Source organism: Balaenoptera acutorostrata, chromosome 12 (genome assembly GCF_949987535.1).
Source record: "Balaenoptera acutorostrata chromosome 12, mBalAcu1.1, whole genome shotgun sequence".
NCBI lineage: Eukaryota > Metazoa > Chordata > Mammalia > Artiodactyla > Balaenopteridae > Balaenoptera > Balaenoptera acutorostrata.
Window position 1 is genome coordinate 5,861,882 of NC_080075.1, and position 18,832 is coordinate 5,880,713.

Here is an 18,832-nt window from a genome sequence, read left to right on the forward strand (position 1 = left end):
GGGAAGACAACATTACCAAGGGCACCACATCTTCTCACGGGGAAGAGCGAGGGCTTCTTACCCATCAGGCACTGCCAAACCGGCCCCTGATATGTGCCAATTATGTGGTCTGCCTATCCTGGCCTCTCTCACGTTTCTGTTTTAATGAAAACAATCAAAATTTCTAAAATCCAGCTTTCTTGATGAAAATATGAACAAGCTAAAATAGAGCAGAATCTGTACCTCCTTTGCCTCCCCATCCCAGGTATCATTCTGGTAGAACGCTGTCGTAAAAAAATTAAAGTGTTTTTAAAAACTACTTTAAAACACCAATCAAAATAATGTGCACTAAGGTGTAGAAAAACCAGAGTCTGGAGATGAACAGACCAGGTCCTAAGTCTCGCTAGAACTACCCCCTAGCAGGTTATTTCACTTTTTAGGAGTTCCAGTATCTTCTTCAGTAGAATGTATCAACAATATTTAGTTCAGATGATTCTAGAGGGGATTAACTGTGATAAGGTAGATAAAGCCTCTAGCACTGCACTGTCCAAAATGGTAGCCACTAGCCCCGAGTGGTGACGGAAAACTTAAAAAAGTGGCTCAGAACTGAGATGTGCTGTGTGAAATCCACAATTTCAGTGTGGAAAAAAGAATGTAAACTATCCTATTGTTTAAAGTCTTGATTACATGTTGAAATTATATTTTGGAATATATTGAGTTAACTAAAAACATATTAAAATGGGCACAATTAAGTATACGTTGTGTCTTACACTAGAGACTGACAAAGTGATGGTTTATGTTGCCAGCTGAACTTACTCGTGTTCACATCTTAAAAGCTGCTGCTGCTGCAACTACTCAAGTCATTAAAAAGTATCCCAAGATTGTTGACATCATATACTTTTGGGGTTCTTTTCTTGCAAGGTTAACTGTTTAAAAATTGCCATTATTCACCTGTCAAAATTACCACCATACTAGAAAACTAAAAAGGAAAAATAAATCTGATATTGACATTGACAGATATTACTCATAAACCCTAAGAGCAAAGCAGTATCGGTTCTCACTGTTGGATCTTTGAAGAACAGTATACATTTTGAACTTAATATCTACACCCATACCTCTTTTCTCTGCTTTATACACTAGCACCCCACTGTTTAAACAAGGCTGGAAATCTGAGACAGTTTTGGATCTGGGAAAAGGCAATCAGTCCTCTTTTTCAACCAAGAGGATTGACTAAAGGCAGAAAGCCCCCCAGAACCAAATGGTCTCAGGTCCAGGAGGACCTGCTCATTTCCCGTGGTGGGAAAGTCCCAGGATTCCTACTTGGTAGCTGCAGGGTTCCCTGGGGAGCCAGCCATGGTCCTGGGAAAGAGGAATCAAAGGTAGTGAGGCTCCCAGAGGGGCCCTGGGTGGGGCGTGAGGGGAGCTCTGCAGGGCAGTGAGCACCTCGGCGTGTCCTGGAGGAAGTTCCCATCCATGCCCTTGCCCATCCGCTCCTGCTGCAGTTACTCTCCAGATCGCTGCCTAAATACCTACTTGCTCAGAGGTTCATTCCTGTTTACAAGGAATACCAAGGCCGTTTTGCACTTGGGCTCAAGAATGTTCTCAAATGGCCCATGGACTGTTTACCAGCCTTATTTATATGCAGTCCCAACAAACCTCAGAGGTCCTCCCCTACATCCTAACAAACCTCAAGGGACCTCCTCTACATCCCAACAAGGTCAGCCTCAAGGGCATGGGCCTGACCGGCCATGGAAGTTGCCCATTTCCTTCTTCTGGTCCCTTCCATACTGAAAGCAGAATCTGTCTATGGGTTCAACCCACTTTTCCTAGATCTACCACTTGGCACCTCACAGAGCTACCCCTCCTGCCTCTAATTCTCTCTCCAAATAAAGTCAACAAGTGGTGCCCCATCTTCTCTTCTACAGGCCAAGCAGACATGTGTAAAAGCCCTTAGTACATGCCTGGGGCCTAGCAGACACACACGAAGTGTTTGCTGTCACCATTGTTCTTAAAGACTCCAAACTGGATTGATTAGTGGAACAATCTTCGGAGGTTTATAATGACTTCTCCTAATTATCTTTATTACCTTTTCTTTAAACCAGTCTTCTCGGGAACTGGCCTGGGGCCCTTCCCAGTCGGTCCCTCACCTGTGCCGAGGCTGCAGTTGGTCTGGGTCCCACGATGGGTGCATCCAGCCGGGTGTGACCTGACCGGAACGGGGACATCCTCTCCCACTTCACTGCTTTCTCCAATCAGCCCACACACACACCGGCTCTTTTGGCAGCCACGTTGCTGTTTTTGCTAAGAAGTAGAAACCTTTCCGGTTGCGCTGTTACTGAAGGCTCTGCTTTAACATCCAGCGCGCACTGAGCACTGGTTTTGGAGATGCCCCTGTAGACAGCGCCCGGCACTTCCCCCAGGAGGACCACACCTCCAGACACACAGCACCCAGCGATGCTCAACCCATCCGACTCACCCGAATGCCACCAAGCTCCCGGAAGTTTACGAGCATCCACACCTACTCAGCGAGGTACCCTGGCAGGGCAGGTTCGGGGACAATTAGAAGGCCTTCCAGCAGGCAGCACTGAGGAAATGTCCTCGATGACAGTAAGAGACAGGAGGCCCCAACAGGACAAGGCCCTGTGGAAATGGGACAGTTGAGCCCACCTGCTCAGGACGAGAAAGGCATCTGGCTCAGCAGGACAGCTCTCACGGCCCTTCCTAGGGGCAAGCACGCAAGCCAGAGGGATGACCTGAGGACCCGACCCAGACCCCAGCTTCCCAGGGTTGGAGGCTGGCCCTCCGTGGGCAGGTAGGTGCTGGGTCTTTAGACATGGCAGCTGTACTTCTGGAAGGTTCCCCCCAGTCCCAAACGTGACCACCCTGCGCCACCTGACCTGTGAAGCACCTGATGTCTAGCATCGTCTTGCAGGGAGGGGATCTCTGGGTTTCTAAGAGCTCGCAGTGGAAGCACGTCTCAGCAGCAGGAATCCATCTCCGGGGCAGCTTGTCAGGCTGCTTCCCCCAAGGGGTGAAAGGTTAACCCTGCAGCTCTCACTGGGGGCTGGGACCCAGCTGGCTGGCAGTGACGTGGTCCGTCCGTCCTAGAGCTGAAGGCATCAGGGTCAAAGATGAAGAACCAAGGATGTCGACAGAAAGAAACAAAGAATAAAGACACAGAGAAAGAAGCAAAGCACATGCTACAACAGGATGAACCTCCAGACGCTCTGTGAAACCGAAGGGGCCAGTGACAAAGGACACACACTGCAGGATTCCACTGACACAGAACGTCTCAGAGAGGCACGTCCACATCGAGAGAAAGTGGCAAGGGGTTGCATGAAGTTTAGGGGGATGGGAGGGGAGGGGACTGAGGGGCAGCGGCAAAGGGCTGTGGGCTGTCTTCTTGGGGTGATAACATGTTTAAACATGGATTGTGGTGACGTAGCCACAGCTGCGAAGGACTTAAAGGCCACCAAATTGTCCGTACACTTTATTTTTATTTTTTTAAGATTTTTTTTTTTTTGATGTGGACCAATTTTAAAGTCTTTATTGAATCTGTTACAATATCGCTTCGGTTTTTTGGCCGCAAGGCATGTGGGATCTTAGCTCCCAGACCAGGGATCGAACCCACACCCCCTGCCTTGGAAGGCGAAGTCTTAACCACTGGACCGCCAGGGAAATCCCTGTCCGTACACCTTAAATGGTGAATTGTGTGGTATGGATTATCTCAATAAAGCTGTTAATAAAAGAATCAAGGCAGGATTTGATATCGTTTATTGTAGAAAAGTTTAGTACGGTGTTCCAAGGTTTGTTACGTCTGACTTCCAAACACACTTAAGGAAAGAGCCGCATTGCTTTGCTCAAGCTGTATCCACGTCATCCCTTTGCAAGACTCCTGGGGGGCATGCTGCCAGAATTTCACAACTCAGACCAAAATAAAAACAGTAATTTTGTATCATTTTGTGCTGGACCATCAAATTCAAATTTCCCGTAACCAAGCAAACTAGGAGATGAGACTCAGCATCAAGGAACTGCGCTCTTCTTACAGGAAGCCAAGTTGCAGCCGGGGGGCTGGTGTGTCTGTTACGGGACCCGGGTGGCCCATGCCCAGCATGTGAGACGCTCACAGCCCTCCCGGGGCCTGGCTACCCCAGTGCACTTCCTCACCAGCCCCACGCTGCACAGGGGGCTGGTTTCATCCTTAGATTAACATCAGGGTTTTTATTTCAAGCTACTGAAGCTAGCCACCAGGAAATTCTCCGAGGAGCAGAGCAGTTAGAACCAATCTGAGCTCATATGCAGGCCCTGTATTCAGATAGAAGCAGATTGAACCAGACAGCACCGCGCTGTCGTCAGGGTATCCGAGAGGATAAATGAGGTGAAGTATGAGCACAGGGAAGTGAGGAGAGGCAGAGGCAAAGCTGCAAGAGTTCCAGGAAGATTCTGAAACGCAGATACGACAAGATCATCTTATAGTGAAGGGCGAGGCAGACCGGGTGTGAGACTCTCCTGTGTCTGAACGCACCTTACTTCTCCCATAAGAAAATGTAATAAGTATTGTTCCCAACTTAATTCCTTAGCCATCTTCCTTCACAAAACACAGTACCTACTTCTCCTAAAATGAAGCATGGGCATTGTTTAATCCTAGAAGGCAGATAAAGCAGCAGCGTCGCCGCACCCTTGAATGTGACACCAGATCAGCGGGCTAGCACCCCTTACAGGGGCTGACTTGACCCTGGTGGCCTCCTGTAAGTGAAACCTCCACCGATGAAGCGAAGTTGGGATGGGGGCCGTGAATGACGGGGTCACCAGATGTTTATTCCCCGTCACCCACACCAGCTGCAACAAACAAGTAGGAAGAGAACTAACTTGCTCCTTGGGGGGGGGGGGGGTCCGAGGTATTTACGAGTTTATTTTCACCTTAGAGAAAGAAAGCTTTTCTAGTACGAAGCACAGAGGAGCTAGTTGACTAACGCATGCAACGGAGGAGGGGGCTCGGGCAGGGTGCTGACACCCATGGCGTGACCTGGCATCTAGCCAATGAGGAACGTTCCCGCCAGGCTATGGGGGTCGATGGGGCACACCCGGGGCTGTGATGACCTTGCACTGAAGGAGCTCCAGTGATCAGGCCTAAGGTCAAGTTTATGCACCAATTTGAGAAAGCGTCCCTTTCATCACCCTGTTAGCTACAGAACAGACAGCATGCGTGTAAAATGAGCCTTACTCCGTTTCTGGGTTCAGGAACACGGCGATCGAGAGCTCACCCATCAATTTCATTCTAAGATCTTGGAACAAATGTTTGCTGCTTTCGTAACCTGTGCCTGGTGAGCCCCTGGGCCATCCCTGTTAGGGAGACGGCAGGATCTAGGAGGCACCCGCTCAGGCCAGGGGTGGCACGGGGGAAGGAGGATCCTTAGAGGAAGGAAACATTCAGAAGGAAGAGAATATATTTGAAACTCATGCCACGTGAAATAGGTGTCATTTTTACTTTATTTAAGGACAAAAGAGGGGAGAAGAGGGGCAACAGTAATTTTCATAATACACAGAAGACGAGTTAGCACTGAAAAAAGAAGGCTGTGTGTGTACTTGTCACCAGTCTGCTTTGCAGCTCTGATTAGTAAACAATGCAGCTTGTCATTTGCATTACTGTTTAGCAAATTTATAATTGGTAAAACTGGGGATTATGAATCACCGTAAGTGGACGACAACTAAGACAAAAGCCTAAATAACCCACAAAAGATCACTTAAAAGTAAACCATAAATACGTGATGCACATTAGTGTAACAAAACCATTTTTTTGTAAACATTTTCTTCAACACAACATGGGCATGAGAAAAAGTAAAAACACTGCGCCCGATACAGAGAGACTCTGCTTTAAACACAGGAAGGTATCACTCATTAAAGCTTCTACTAAACCTAGAGCCATATTGGTATTTTGTTTGGAAGAGTTGTCATAGTTTTCCATGTTCCACATTTAATGGTATCGGCATAATACCATCTTCTTCTGTTGATTCTGCCATCTTGGCACTTCTGTGAAGTCACTACCCTGTTAAAGGAAAAAGATCCCTTTCTCTAGAAGAAAGACATTGCGACAGCTTGCCATCTTTCATGGAGAAACCTAACCGGGCGCCTGCTTGAAGCTGTAGCAACACAGTCTGATCTACTAGGCGGGGAGGCCACGGAGGGAGGGACATCACGGCCGAGGAAAGCACACCGCAGGCACCCACCCAGGGGACCAGTGGCCGGCTGACCTCGGTCAGCTAAGCCCGGCGATGGATTCAATCACATTCAACTCCAACACCACCAGGTGCTGCCCAACTAGGACAGGCCCACCCTGACCTGAGCTCGGAGCCCATCGCCCCTGAGGGAATCGTGGCTTTTGTCAAGTTCTCAGTACTCAGCAATTCCAATGGAACACCATTTGCGTGGTCTGTGTCACGGTCCTTGACTTACAGACACTGAGCTTCAAGTCTGTGGATGACGCAGACCACGAGGCCTCATCCCTTTTTGTATCTTCCATGTCGGTATCAGAAGTTTAGTATTTTTTCAAAGACACCTGCCCGACTTTTACCTTTCGCTAAAGTCATGGGAGGGGGCTACAACTGACCCCGCCACGTGGTCCTTTCTCCTCCTGGTGCACGTGTTCACTGAGACACATTTCATCTTGGGTCAAAAGCCAAACCGAGTAGGGAATCGCCAGCAGTGATGTGATTGTGACTGCAGTCCCGTGGTGACAGAGCCTGGCCTGTCTCAGAAGTCCCTTCCAAGGGTGGGATTAACTCCCCAATCTTCTCTATGTTCAGTATGAATTAGTAGCAAAGAACTAGCTCTTTCTGCCTTAGACATCGGCGCTACACCAAAGTCACACACACGGAAAACCTGCTTCCCCGGCCTTATCCTTCCAGTACGGAGGCGGGTTTTCTCAGTGGGTCCTGTCGTGGTGCGTGTACGCGACCAGCTGTTGTTTCTGCATTTTTGAGTGTATGTACTTTTCACTAGGGTTTGAAATTCATAGGACAGCCTCCGGCAAAAATGCTGACCCAGGAGGAAGAGAATGACGAGTCAAAATGCATGCCAAACGGGATGCGAATGCCGGGCCAAGCCTCAGCAAACAGGTGCAAGTGACTGTTGGAGGAAAACCTCCACTTACACGTCATAAGAGAAAATTCACCACGGAGGAGGAGTAAGCCTATGAAAGACGGAGCTTTTGTTTGGTGGACGCGACATTCCCATCAGGACTCGACAACAGGAAAGGCGGCCAGCAGAGCCATGGTGCCGAGCGCTGCTCCTCTACCAAGTTAATTAACATCCTCAGAGGAAGCGAGTGACCAGAAGCCATGAAACCAATTATTACCCAAGACATTTATTACAAATGTCATGAACATATTCATAAAGTAAAACTGGTTTAAAAAACAGAGAGAGAACGGGAGAGCAAGGGAGAGAACGAGAAAAGCCAGGGCTTTGATATCACACCCAAAACACAGGAAGATGCTATCTTATGAATGATCAGTATTAACTACATTCTTAAAATAGTTTTAGTGCATTGCATTTTTTAGAAAAAGGGAAATACCCCCAGCCCCAAGGAAAGGTTCCTGCAACACTGTTAACAGTTTGTGGGGCTGTCCCCATATGACCACCTGTCTGCAAACCCCGATTTGAGAACACTGAGGCCCCTCGTGCTGTGGGTGATGGCCACCCGTCCACCACCTCGGGTGAATCTGGTGGACACAGCGCGATCTGCTCTCTCAACTGAGAAAGCAGACGCGCTCGTCAGCGAGACAAGCCTCGTGGCTGTTTCCCATCTTCAGGGACAATTTCTCTTGTGCCTACTGAGACCTGTGACGAAATAACAGTCAAACTTCAATTGGATAGTTTTGGTATTAAGATTAAATTAAACATTAATGTTTTCCTCCAAAAACATATAAACTAAACCACCTCTTAATGCATTAAAAACAATGAGGTAGGCGAAAAAATAAACACGTGGCTGAAAAAAAATTTTTTTCCCTCCGCAAGTGCAGACCGTGGTGAAACTGCTGTTGCACTTCTAGGTTTAAACAAAAATTAAACCTTTGACCGAGGCAGTGCTAATACTGTCACACAACAAGGTTCTGGCCAGGATACAAATGCACACCTTTTCCTTTTTTTTTTTTCTTTTTCTTTTTTTGAAGAATTATCTGCACATGATTTAGGCAAAACCTGGTACACAGAAAATGACTGAGTTCTTGGCCAAAAAAAAAAAAAGAATTCCCAAGAAACCAAATGCCAAATGGGTCCCTAACCCACCCACCCCACCTCCCGAGCCCCACCCACAAAAAAGTTATCCTAGTAACTGTGTCTTTCACATTTTATAAATATTAACTTCTTAAACCTGCACCTTCTTCTTTGTCCACATATGGTCACATTACAAAAAAGAAATGTCAATTAAATATTGTTAATGTTACTATATTAAATCTGCTCTTGGCTTCAGTGACCTGCTCGTCCGAGCACACTTTACACCCGCTGTGCCCACTTCTAACCACCCGCCGGCGTGTCTGTTCTCCACCTGCAGACACCCCGGGACAGAGTCACAGACGAGGAATTCTGGAGCTGGAGGGAAGGCGTTTGCGTTCTGCCTGATGCTTGATTCCAACACCGATAGCACCTGACGGTAGAGTCTCAACAGCACCAGCTGCGTTGCAGCCTTGATTTATTTCGAACAGGACAAGAAGGGAGTGGAGATGAACTGGTAAGAACGGGCGGGAGGGGAGAGGAGACCCCCGCCCGCGCGGCCTGGGCGGCTCCGAGCGCCAGTTGCCAGGAATTCCAGGTTCTCATCTCGATGACTCCGGGGCCGGCATACCCGCCCGCCACTCCTACCAGCTCAGGAGAGAGGTCCTGCCCAGCGTCATGAAGTACACCTGGCTGCTGCCCCCGGACCGGACCGAGGCGAAGAACACCTGTAGAAGGAGAGGGGAGGAGAGGGGAGGGGTCAGCAGGACCCTGGTCCCACAGCCCCAGGGGCCCCTCCCAGAGGAAATCTGGGATGACGTCCATTCGTCTGTGAAGGAGCCAGTTTTCATCTTGCCCAGGAAGGCTCCTTAGCTGACGGATGACTCCTCGTACGTCCTGCCCTATTGTGAGAACGCAGAGGAACAAAGGCGGTGTTCCCGAACGGGACCATTTGTGTTCACCTCCACGGCTAATACCTTCTGAGAGATAACTGGGATTGGCACACTCAATGTGCAGTTGCCAATGGGAGGCTCCTCAGCCACCTGGTTTTTCTCTCTTAGAAAATGAAGCTGAGATGTTATTAGTTATTTCATATGACTCTACAGTCAAAGTAATATAATTTAGTTTTGTGCCTTTTATTAATAAACCCCGATGGATGTGACATCATGAATGATAAAAATATTTAAATGCCTGAAGTTCAAAGAATATCACGGTTATGGCTCCACTGAACATACTTAGGAAAGTGTAAGCCAAAAAGCTGGCAAAATCCTGGGTTAGGTCTGAGGCTGTATGGATTTTCAAGGTAAAAGATTTAGGAGATATTATGTAGGGAAAAAAAGGTCAAGTGCACCGGCGAATGGGCTAGAGGACTGCAGGAGGAAGTGGGCTGGCAGTGATGCAGCTCTTGGGTAGGAGAGCGCGTGGCTGGGCAGGAGGCCCGGCTGACACGGAGAAGCGACCGCTCTCTTCGTCTGCGAAGTCAGCCTGAGGTCTGCTTGCTAGGAGCTTTAATATATTTTAACGTGAAGCAAAAGGGGGAAATGTTTCTAAGGCTGCAGTGGGCTGCCCCAGGTGGTCAGACATATTTTTATCCAAGTGACACAAGACAGAGAAATTTGGGCTTAGAAAAGGCCAGAGGGGTCAACACCATTGGCCAGTGTCTGTTCCACTCCAAGGCTGATTTGGGGAGGGAGGGAGTCAATCCCAGAGAAGACAAGGATGCGGCCAGTTTCAAAAAGCAAAGGTTTTAACTGGGGCTTTGATGCCCCGGGGTCTCACCTGTAGGAAGTATGCCTACTTCTGCATAAAATGATTTCCCCTCTTAGGCATTTATGCCACACAAACAATGAAGTTATTTCACTACTCAAAAGGTAGACTAACAAGTGGTGTATTTCTGGTACGTATCAGGGGAGAGGAAGTTTTACCCTGTTACTTAAATTTGCACGAGGGTTCCTTCTAATCACGAAAAAATTCCATCCATCTAAACTGGTAGCTTTAACCTTCTCTATCCCTAAACCAAACGTAGCCTAGGCAGGCCACCTAATGGGAAAAAAAAACCCCGAAAGACAAAAAACAAAAACCCAACATAGGATGATTTCTGCAGAGATAAACATCTCCACCCCCTCAACAAAAACAAAATAAAATATATCATGACCTCCATAAACAGGCCTAAGAAGTCACTACTGAAAAGTTCCTTGATAAATTTATTTCAGAATCTATCAAAACCCCAAGGAAAGGCTTCACCAAACTTCATGGAAAATAAACCATTGCTAAAAGATAGTAGCAACTAAAAAGAATCTCTAAGGAAACCGTTACCTTGTCGTTGCGTTCACATAAGAATTTCAGTCTTTGAGCCCTTTTGTGCATAAACACACCGTCCAAGTGGCCGGTCTCCACAGACCGGATCTCTATGGCCTTTTCTCCCCAGCCCATCGTCTGATTGGATCGAATATACGCTTTTTGAGAGGAGAAAACACATATTGTTAAAGGTAAGGAAACAGCCGTGGAAAGAAACTGCTCAGGTCTCTCTCACACACACACACACCCCACCCCTCTACACAGCTAGTATTTGGGCGTTTTGTTTGCAAGGAGCTCTGCACGTGCACCCTCGTGGTCCATCCTGGGAGGCAGTATTTTGAATCAACAGTTGAGGCAGTTCAGGCCGGAGCATCTCCCGCCCCCCGCCCCACAGCTTAGCTCGTATTTTCATCACACTAGTTACCAAGGAGGCAGCGAGAAGGAAAGCCAAGTGGACAGAACCAGTGACTGCAATTAAACCAAAACAGTTTGGGGATATAAAGTTGGAGCCATGAGGGTTCCAGAGGTCAGCCTTCACTGCTGAACGCACAGGGACGGTCAGGAAGCTGAGTGTCGACTGCAGCTGGGCCACGGAAAGGCAAGAGTGATCACTTACCCTTCTGTCTCCCCTCACTTCCCACACATCAGTCAACAGCTACACCTGCCCTACTTCCCCTGGCTGTCTTAAAGATTAAATGAAGGACTGTGAACGACAGAATTTTAAAAAATAATTACTTGGATTTTGTCCTAACATAAGACTATAACGTGTGTCCCGGTCTACAATCTAACTTTCCACCATCTACTGCCAGCCACTCTGTTAAGTGGCCAAAGGGTCTGAAGAACACGTAAAATCAGTACGCAAACTACACGCCTCTTCAGGAAAGGCCTTTTCCTGTCAGGGACGCGCACCTACAGACGTTGGCATCTCTCCCCACTGCAGAACCACATCCTTGGTAATCCTTCCATAGGTGTTCACATAGACCCCTTCGTCTTCATAGCACACCAGAAGCTCCATTCCATCCGTGTTGGGGAGAATGATGATTGCGTGGGGTTTGATGCTACACTGGATCTAGAGAAGAGGAACAAAGTACAGGCAAGCACGTTTGTGGCTACTTCCATCCCTGCAAAAGGGCTCAATAAGAACGTCTTGGGGAATGCACGGGTTCAGATTCCTGGTGATAAACACAGCATTGGATAACACTGTGGAAAACCCATGTGATATACATATATATATAGATCTGAAAGTCCACCTTTGATAGGTCCTATAATCTACTAGTTCACGTGTTCTGAGCCCCTGGAACATATTTGGCTTGGGGGCTCCATTTAATAAATTATGTTCCTCTAACCAGTCCCGACCTACGGAGGTTCTGACCTGCCAGCAGCTGCCCAACCCTCCCGTGTTAGTGAAAGCAGGGTGAGGAGCTTTTCAGGAGGGCCTCAGAGCCAGGAGAGCGGGTCTCCACTTGGCTCGGAGCAGAGCGCTACTGAACGGGGGCGCCATTTAAATACTCACCCCCACAGCACAGGGAAAGCAAGGGATCCCTGCTTGTGTTAGTTCACTAAGCAGAGTAAAGAAAAAAGTCAAAATAAAATGAAGCCAGTCAACCAACCATAGAGTGTGGGTTCTTTCTTACGTGTGTTGGTAGATAAATGTCATAGACTGATCCTGAATCCACATCAACAGCATGGAATCCAGCACAGGATCCATAGATCACTTTCAACCTCTGGCCTTCCTCAACAGTGAGATCCACCAGTAATGGCTTATGCACCAAATCTCCAAATGACTACAAAGAAGCAACGGAGAGAGCAGCTGTGAGACGAAGCAGAACTTATTTCTGATGGTTCAAACTGGAAAAGCCAGACCCAGGCACGCCGTTACTCAATTACTGAACCACCCTGGCAAAAACCGTAAGCAAAACTACTCTGTACAATAAGTCTTTAAGTTACTTTGCTCTTATCTGTCAGTCAGCACCAGCTACTCCAACGCAGACAATGGAGAGAGAGTTGCTGCACGATACACGTGAGGAGAATTTTATCAGTGTCATCATCACAGTCTCTGCTGAGCTACTCAAACCTCCACTTTAATTTTCCAGCTACAGTGATAAAGCTAACGAGAGGCTACCATGTACCGTACAGCCTGGGTGGCCTCAGTTTTTCATTAACGTCAACACCTATAGCTCATAAGGCAGATTTGAATAAGGTATTTATCTATAAAAGCAACTAGTACAGTTCCTGATACCTGGTACATGAAGGTAATTAAGACCAGATCTCAGAAGATAATTGTAACTATACAATCAACAGCTTTTAGTCAATAATATGTGGCTTTATTTATTTATTTTTTTTAGCAAATACGATTACCCCATTTATACTGCTTTACTGGGGAATCAAGGAATAAGCAATCTAAATATGTCAATTTTCCAAATAACGGAAGCCTACCCTTAATAAAATATGTCAAAACTACTTAAAAACATAAGTAAATAGAATCTTTTTGGATACAAAATTCTTAACTTCTTGCCCTGCAATAAAACCGCCCCGGGGGGACAATGCTTAAGGTTTTCTGTCTATTATCAGAAATGACGTTATTAAGTGATTTATAATATCTAATGTTAGAGTAATATCATTTTTGATTGAGAATTTTATAAATTTGTATCTAGTGCAAACTCTAGAAGTATAAAAAAGAAATATTAAAAATATCCACAAAAATAACTGCTAATATTTTTCTACAGTATTTTTCTTTGAACAAAAATGGTATATTATACATATTTTAATACTTGTTCTATTTAATGTGTAATAATGCATTCCTTGTGTCATCAAGAGTTTCTGCAACTTCATTTTTAATTAGTCCTCTACTGAATAGATATACCTTAAATCTGCCTATTGCTGGATATCTGTCAAAAACATAAACATCTACATCTTTATGCACGTCCATGACTTCAGGGGGAAGGTCAAGGTCTGCTTTTTAAATGGAGGTGGTGTCAGTGTGTCCTTTCAATCCAGGTGTCTGCCCAACATTCCGCTCCTCTCTCGCACTCCGAGGACTTAGAAAGCCGATAGCTCAGCTTATTCCATTAGAAATGGCCTCTCTCATGCTAAAGTTATACCAATATCAGCACATGTTTTTAAATGATCAGTTGTAACCATTCGGGGTTTTTAGACATATTCCCTGGCTCTTGGCCACAGCGTGAAATGGCTGATGCTACTTTTAAGTGCACTTGATGTTGTTACCTTAAAGGCCATAAATTTGTGATATGGCTTGGGTGCCCACGCATAGACTTCCACAGAACTCTTCAAAGCAATGACCAGAAACTTGATTCTTTCATACTTTACTGCAACAACAAATAAGAGGAGCACAGGTCAGAATCGACGTGGGACTGTAAATTCTTTCAGCTGGCCTCTACAAACTCTCTACATATGCCTCCTGCTGATCCGCCCAGATCAACAAGAGAAAAATGCCGAGAGCTCAAGCCTCGCGGTTCACTTTTCCGATTCTTTAACGTACAATTCAGGCTGCTCCCATCCTCCTCCGTGTTGTGTTGGACTCAACGCCATACCCTGGTTGCCATCGACGAGCACTTTCGCTGATGTCCCTAACCTTCTTAGGCTGTAAGTACTTAATAATCAAGGACGATGTCAGCCTTTCCACCCTACCACCTCGAGGGCTCAGTACTAGTTCAAAAGGATAATGAGGCGACTTATCAGACAAGAGGGTCCCGAATCCCAGCAAGAGGTCAAATCTTCCACGTGGCCTTTCCTGAGTCCTGCGTGGGGCTTACAGATGGAGGAACACAGAACGCTACAACAAAATACTCATCAACTGAGTTTGAATTCTATTTCTGTGTACAAGATCAAGTATCATTTCAAACCACTTCCTGAGCTATAGCAACAGTAGTAATTGCTAGGATTTTAGCTAAAGTTGTGTACCAAAAGTAAAGAAAATCTCTCTTTAACTTTATATATATATATATATATATATAGAGGCCTCCTTTTACACAGCTGTTTCAGTCCTCTTCACAGCCAGCAGCTCTGCTTAGAGCAGATACCCGGAGGGGCCCTGGCCACACCTGACTTACTGGCTGGTGCAGACTCCCGGTGTTTTCATGGGCTCTCTAAACCACAGCACTCTGCCTTTGACCATGAGACATGGCTTGTTAACTTGATAACTCTCCTTGTTATTTCATATATTGTCACTATTCAAGTGAATCACATGACTATTAAGATACAAAGGATTGGGCTTCCCTGGTGGCGCAGCGGTTGAGAATCTGCCTGCCAATGCAAGGGACACGGGTTCGAGCCCTGGTCTGGGAGGATCCCACATGCCGCAGAGCGACTGGGCCCGTGAGCCACAATTACTGAGCCTGCGCGTCTGGAGCCTGTGCTCCGCAACAAGAGAGGCTGCGATAATGAGAGGCCCGCGCACCGCGATGAAGAGTGGCCCCTACTTGCCGCAACTGGAGAAAGCCCTCGCACAGAAACAAAGACCCAATACAGCCATAAATAAATAAACTAAAAAAAAAAAAAAGTTTACGGCAAAATTGTACTAGATAGGTGCTATAAAAAAAAAACAAAAAACAAACAAACAAAAAAAGATACAAAGGATTATAAGAGGCTGTCGAAACCAGTGCTGATGGGATAGAATTTTCTGTGATGGAAAGGCTTTATGTCCACCCTGTTGATAATGACAGCCACAAGTTACATGGGGTACTGGGCACTTGGAATGTACTAATGTCACTGAAGAAAGAAATTTTAAAGTTTATTTCATGTTAATTAATTTACATATAAATTTAAATACCCCCCCCACCCCGCCTTCTGAGCCCAGCTCAGTTTAACGCATCTGCCTCTCACTCTCCTGTAGGGCCATCTATTCAGGGACATTTCAGCTGTTATGAGCCATTTCATTACATTTAGCCTTAGATGATTTCAGTTACATATCAACAAATAAAAATATTACACAAAAACACAACACAGAAAATCCTAATCCCGAAATCTATACCGAGGTGACAGGACCCTGCAGGATCACTCAGAATCAGTCCACTACCGGGGTGGCAGCCGCACTCATTAGTAACCAACGAGCTGAGGGCCATGGACAGGTTACATAAACAAGACGACAACGCCAAGGACTGTAATGTCCCTGGGAGCAGAGGCACGGACTACAGTATGTAGTTTCATAAACACAGAAGAAAAGAAAACACACAAGCAGAAATCAACGTTCAATACGCCCCTTACGTTACTCAGTCTTAAGTATACAGTCTCTGTATACTTAAGACTTGTACCATTTGCTAACCTTCTCAACCTCCCATTTCAAATTCAATTAGAACACATCATCTCACCCATAAAACTGTAACTGGGCTAAGCTCCATTATTTCCCCTTTATTTCCAACATTAGTACCTATATTTTGATTTTTTTCCCCAACACGAAAGAACTTATTTTGGTTTTGTTCTTGTGAGATCTTATTTCACGAGAAGCAAGGCAGGCATGCTGAGGAGAAAAGAACAAAACGGTTGCCATGATACACTGACTGGCCAGCAAGGCTCATTTCTTAGTGATGAGCAGAGTAGCTCTGTACAGCGCATTTAATTCAAACCGACAGGCCACAGCTACTTGGGCAAACTCTCAAACGTTCAATCAGTGACTGCCAAGGACCCAGAGTCCTCCAAGTGAGGACAAGCCTACAGCGCAAAGGAGGAGTCCAAATCGGCTGTCTCTCCTCTGGCAACGCTTCCTTCTTCTCTGCAAGATGTGAGCCACATCTTACAGAGAGAGTGTGGACTGTCCAAGGAAAGGGTGAGAAGAGGCTCAGGACAGAGGGCACGGACAGCCGGAGTTAAGATTAACTGCAGGCCTGCAGGCCTCAGGATTAGAAGGTGCCTCAGAAACATCCTGATACAGAAAGGAGTTACAAGTCTCTGCGACAAGTTCATTACTAAAAGCTTCAAAAACACATAGATCTTAAATGGAAGATTAATTAAACCTTGGAAAAACAAAACCCTTACGCCCGTCGTGGAACTTACCAACTTTATAGTGTACGCATCCTTCCAAATCTCCCACGGTCGTCCAGCCCTGCTTCTTCTCAACTTCTGGATCGTTGTGAAGTATTTTATTTCTTAACCAGGACAAATAGTAGACACGTAACTTATCCTTTTTGCCTAGCAAAACAAATATAAGTACTTTACATGCATACTCAAAAGTAGATATCCTCATTAACAACAATAGTAACCAAAAGAAACTGCAATAAACAGTAAATATCATCCCCCGAGGGAACCATTTTGTATCAGTTTCACTAGAAACTCAATTCAAGCTATTATGTCATCTGATTCTCAAAACCCTCTAGTGTAACTATTATTTCCCATTTGAGAGCACAAAAGGGTTTCAGAGATCACCCAACTCGGGGACTTGAATCCAGCAAAAGGTAAGCCATAAACTGGAGATGGGCACAACTTACAGAGCTAACAGAAGACTCACACCCAGAACACGTAAAGAACTCCTATAAATCAATTAGAAGAGAGATAACCTAGCAGAAGTATTGAGCAAGCACCTAGAACAGACAAAAAATGTTATCGCATAGATTCATAAAAAGGTACTTGCTCTCAACAGTCTGAAAAGGCTACAGACTGCATAAGCCCACCTATGACATTCTGGAAAAGGCAATATCGTGACAGTAAAAAAAGACCAGCTGTTGCCAGGGGCTTTGAGGGAGGGAGGAGTAGGTGCAGCACCAGAGGGTTTTTAGGGCAGTGAAACTAGTCTGTACGATGCTGTAACGGTGGATAAAATTATGCGTGTGTCGAACCCAGAGCACACACACACAGAGAGAACACTAATGCAAACTGTGGACTTCAGCTAACCTGTTAGCTAAAGTATTAATCTTGGTTCATCCGCTGTAACAAATGTGCATTAATGCGAGAGAATAGGGGAAACTGGAGAGGGCCAATATGGGGACTGTCTATAATTTCTGCGTAAACGTAAAACTGCTCTAGGAAAAGAGCCAGACACAAAAGAGTTTCTAGCATGTTCTAAGGTGTTCAAAGTCAGGACAGGGCTTCCCTCTGGGGAGGAGGGGCAGTGCAGGGGGGCCACCGGGGGGGCTGGGATGGCTCCCCTCGTCCTCAGGGTGGGGGGCTACGTGCATGGGTTCTAACTGTGACTCTTCACGGAGCTGTACACCATTTATACGTCTGTGCACTTTCTGTGTCATGCCTTATACTTCAACACAATCTTCTTAAGTTTTGAAGAACTTTTGAATGTGGGAAAATAATATATTAAGTGAAACAAAGACGACATCGTTTTATATACAGTGTTTTACTCCCACACTATGAGATATATTTACAGAAACGAGGAGGGGGAAATACAATAAAATGTTAACAAGAGGTATCTCTGAGATGGGGGTTACATTTTATTTTATTCTTCCTAAGTTTTTTTCTGTTTTCGAAGTTGCCTACAACTGACATGTGTTAATTAGTTTTATGATTTTGAAAACCAATGAAAGCTATAAAGAGGAAAAGAATACAGAAAAGTAGACCAAAAAAATGGTATCAGTTGATTACTGATCTCCATGAATCATCTTGCTCACTGGATCACAAAATGAAGTTTAAACCATTTTTTAGCTGATTTATTTTTCCTACAATTCTAAAACCTATTTTCCATCACTTTTTTTTTTTTAATTTTATTTATTTATTTATGGCTGTGTTGGGTGTTCGTTTCTGTGCGAGGGCTTCCCCCAGCTGCGGCAAGTGGGGGCCACTCCTCATCGCGATGCGCGGGCCTCCCACCATCGCGGCCTCTCCTCCCGCGGAGCACAGGCTCCAGACGCGCAGGCTCAGCAGCTGTGGCTCACGGGCCCAGTCGCTCCGCGGCATGTGGGATCCTCCCAGACCAGGGCTCGAACCCGAGTGCCCTGCATTGGCAGGCAGACTCTCAACCACTGCGCCGCCAGGGAAGCCCCTTCCATCACTTTTTAAAGCTCAAGTTTTAAATGGTTGTTTTCTCATTTAAGTATGAGATGGATGGTGAAATTTTTGCATTTCAATGAACATCTTTACTTAAACCAAAAGCCTATCTGAAAACTAAAATAACTGCCAGAAATTTGTTACATATAAATAAATATAACAAGTTTGAGTTAGCAGATAATTAAATCAAAATCACTGCTGGTTATCAGAGGACAAGTCTTACACTTCTACATACTCTTTGACCCCAGCAAAAACACAAATTATTAGGAGATTATGATCTAGGCAACATGGATTCATATGCCTGATGGTTAAGTGAGCTGCAAAGATACTTGTGAAAAATGTTTACATGAGAGGGAAAAAAAGGAATAAATGGAAAGACTAACAACAGAAAACTAGTAAACAA

The 18,832-nt window shown here is 45.7% G+C and overlaps 1 protein-coding gene across 50 annotated transcripts in view; it reads right to left on the reverse strand.

The window, feature by feature from the left end:
• Nucleotides 1–5,450: 5,450 nt before the first annotated feature.
• The window catches only part of MAP4K4 (mitogen-activated protein kinase kinase kinase kinase 4), a 175,017-nt gene continuing 161,635 nt past the window's right edge, over nt 5,451–18,832 (reverse strand). For 28 of the 50 annotated variants that reach the window (XM_057558572.1, XM_057558560.1, XM_057558543.1 and 25 more), the window contains 6 exons: nt 16,495–16,629; nt 13,711–13,811; nt 12,120–12,269; nt 11,395–11,554; nt 10,504–10,643; nt 5,451–8,915 (listed from right to left, as the gene is read on the reverse strand). In XM_057558572.1, coding sequence (XP_057414555.1) covers nt 8,832–8,915; nt 10,504–10,643; nt 11,395–11,554; nt 12,120–12,269; nt 13,711–13,811; nt 16,495–16,629 — 770 coding nt within the window. In that variant the 3' untranslated portion in view covers nt 5,451–8,831. Of the gene's footprint in view, nt 8,916–10,503; nt 10,644–11,394; nt 11,555–12,095; nt 12,270–13,710; nt 13,812–16,494; nt 16,630–18,832 lie in introns of all 50 variants that reach the window. The other 22 variants (XM_057558545.1, XM_057558544.1, XM_057558542.1 and 19 more) reach the window with 1 other exon arrangement.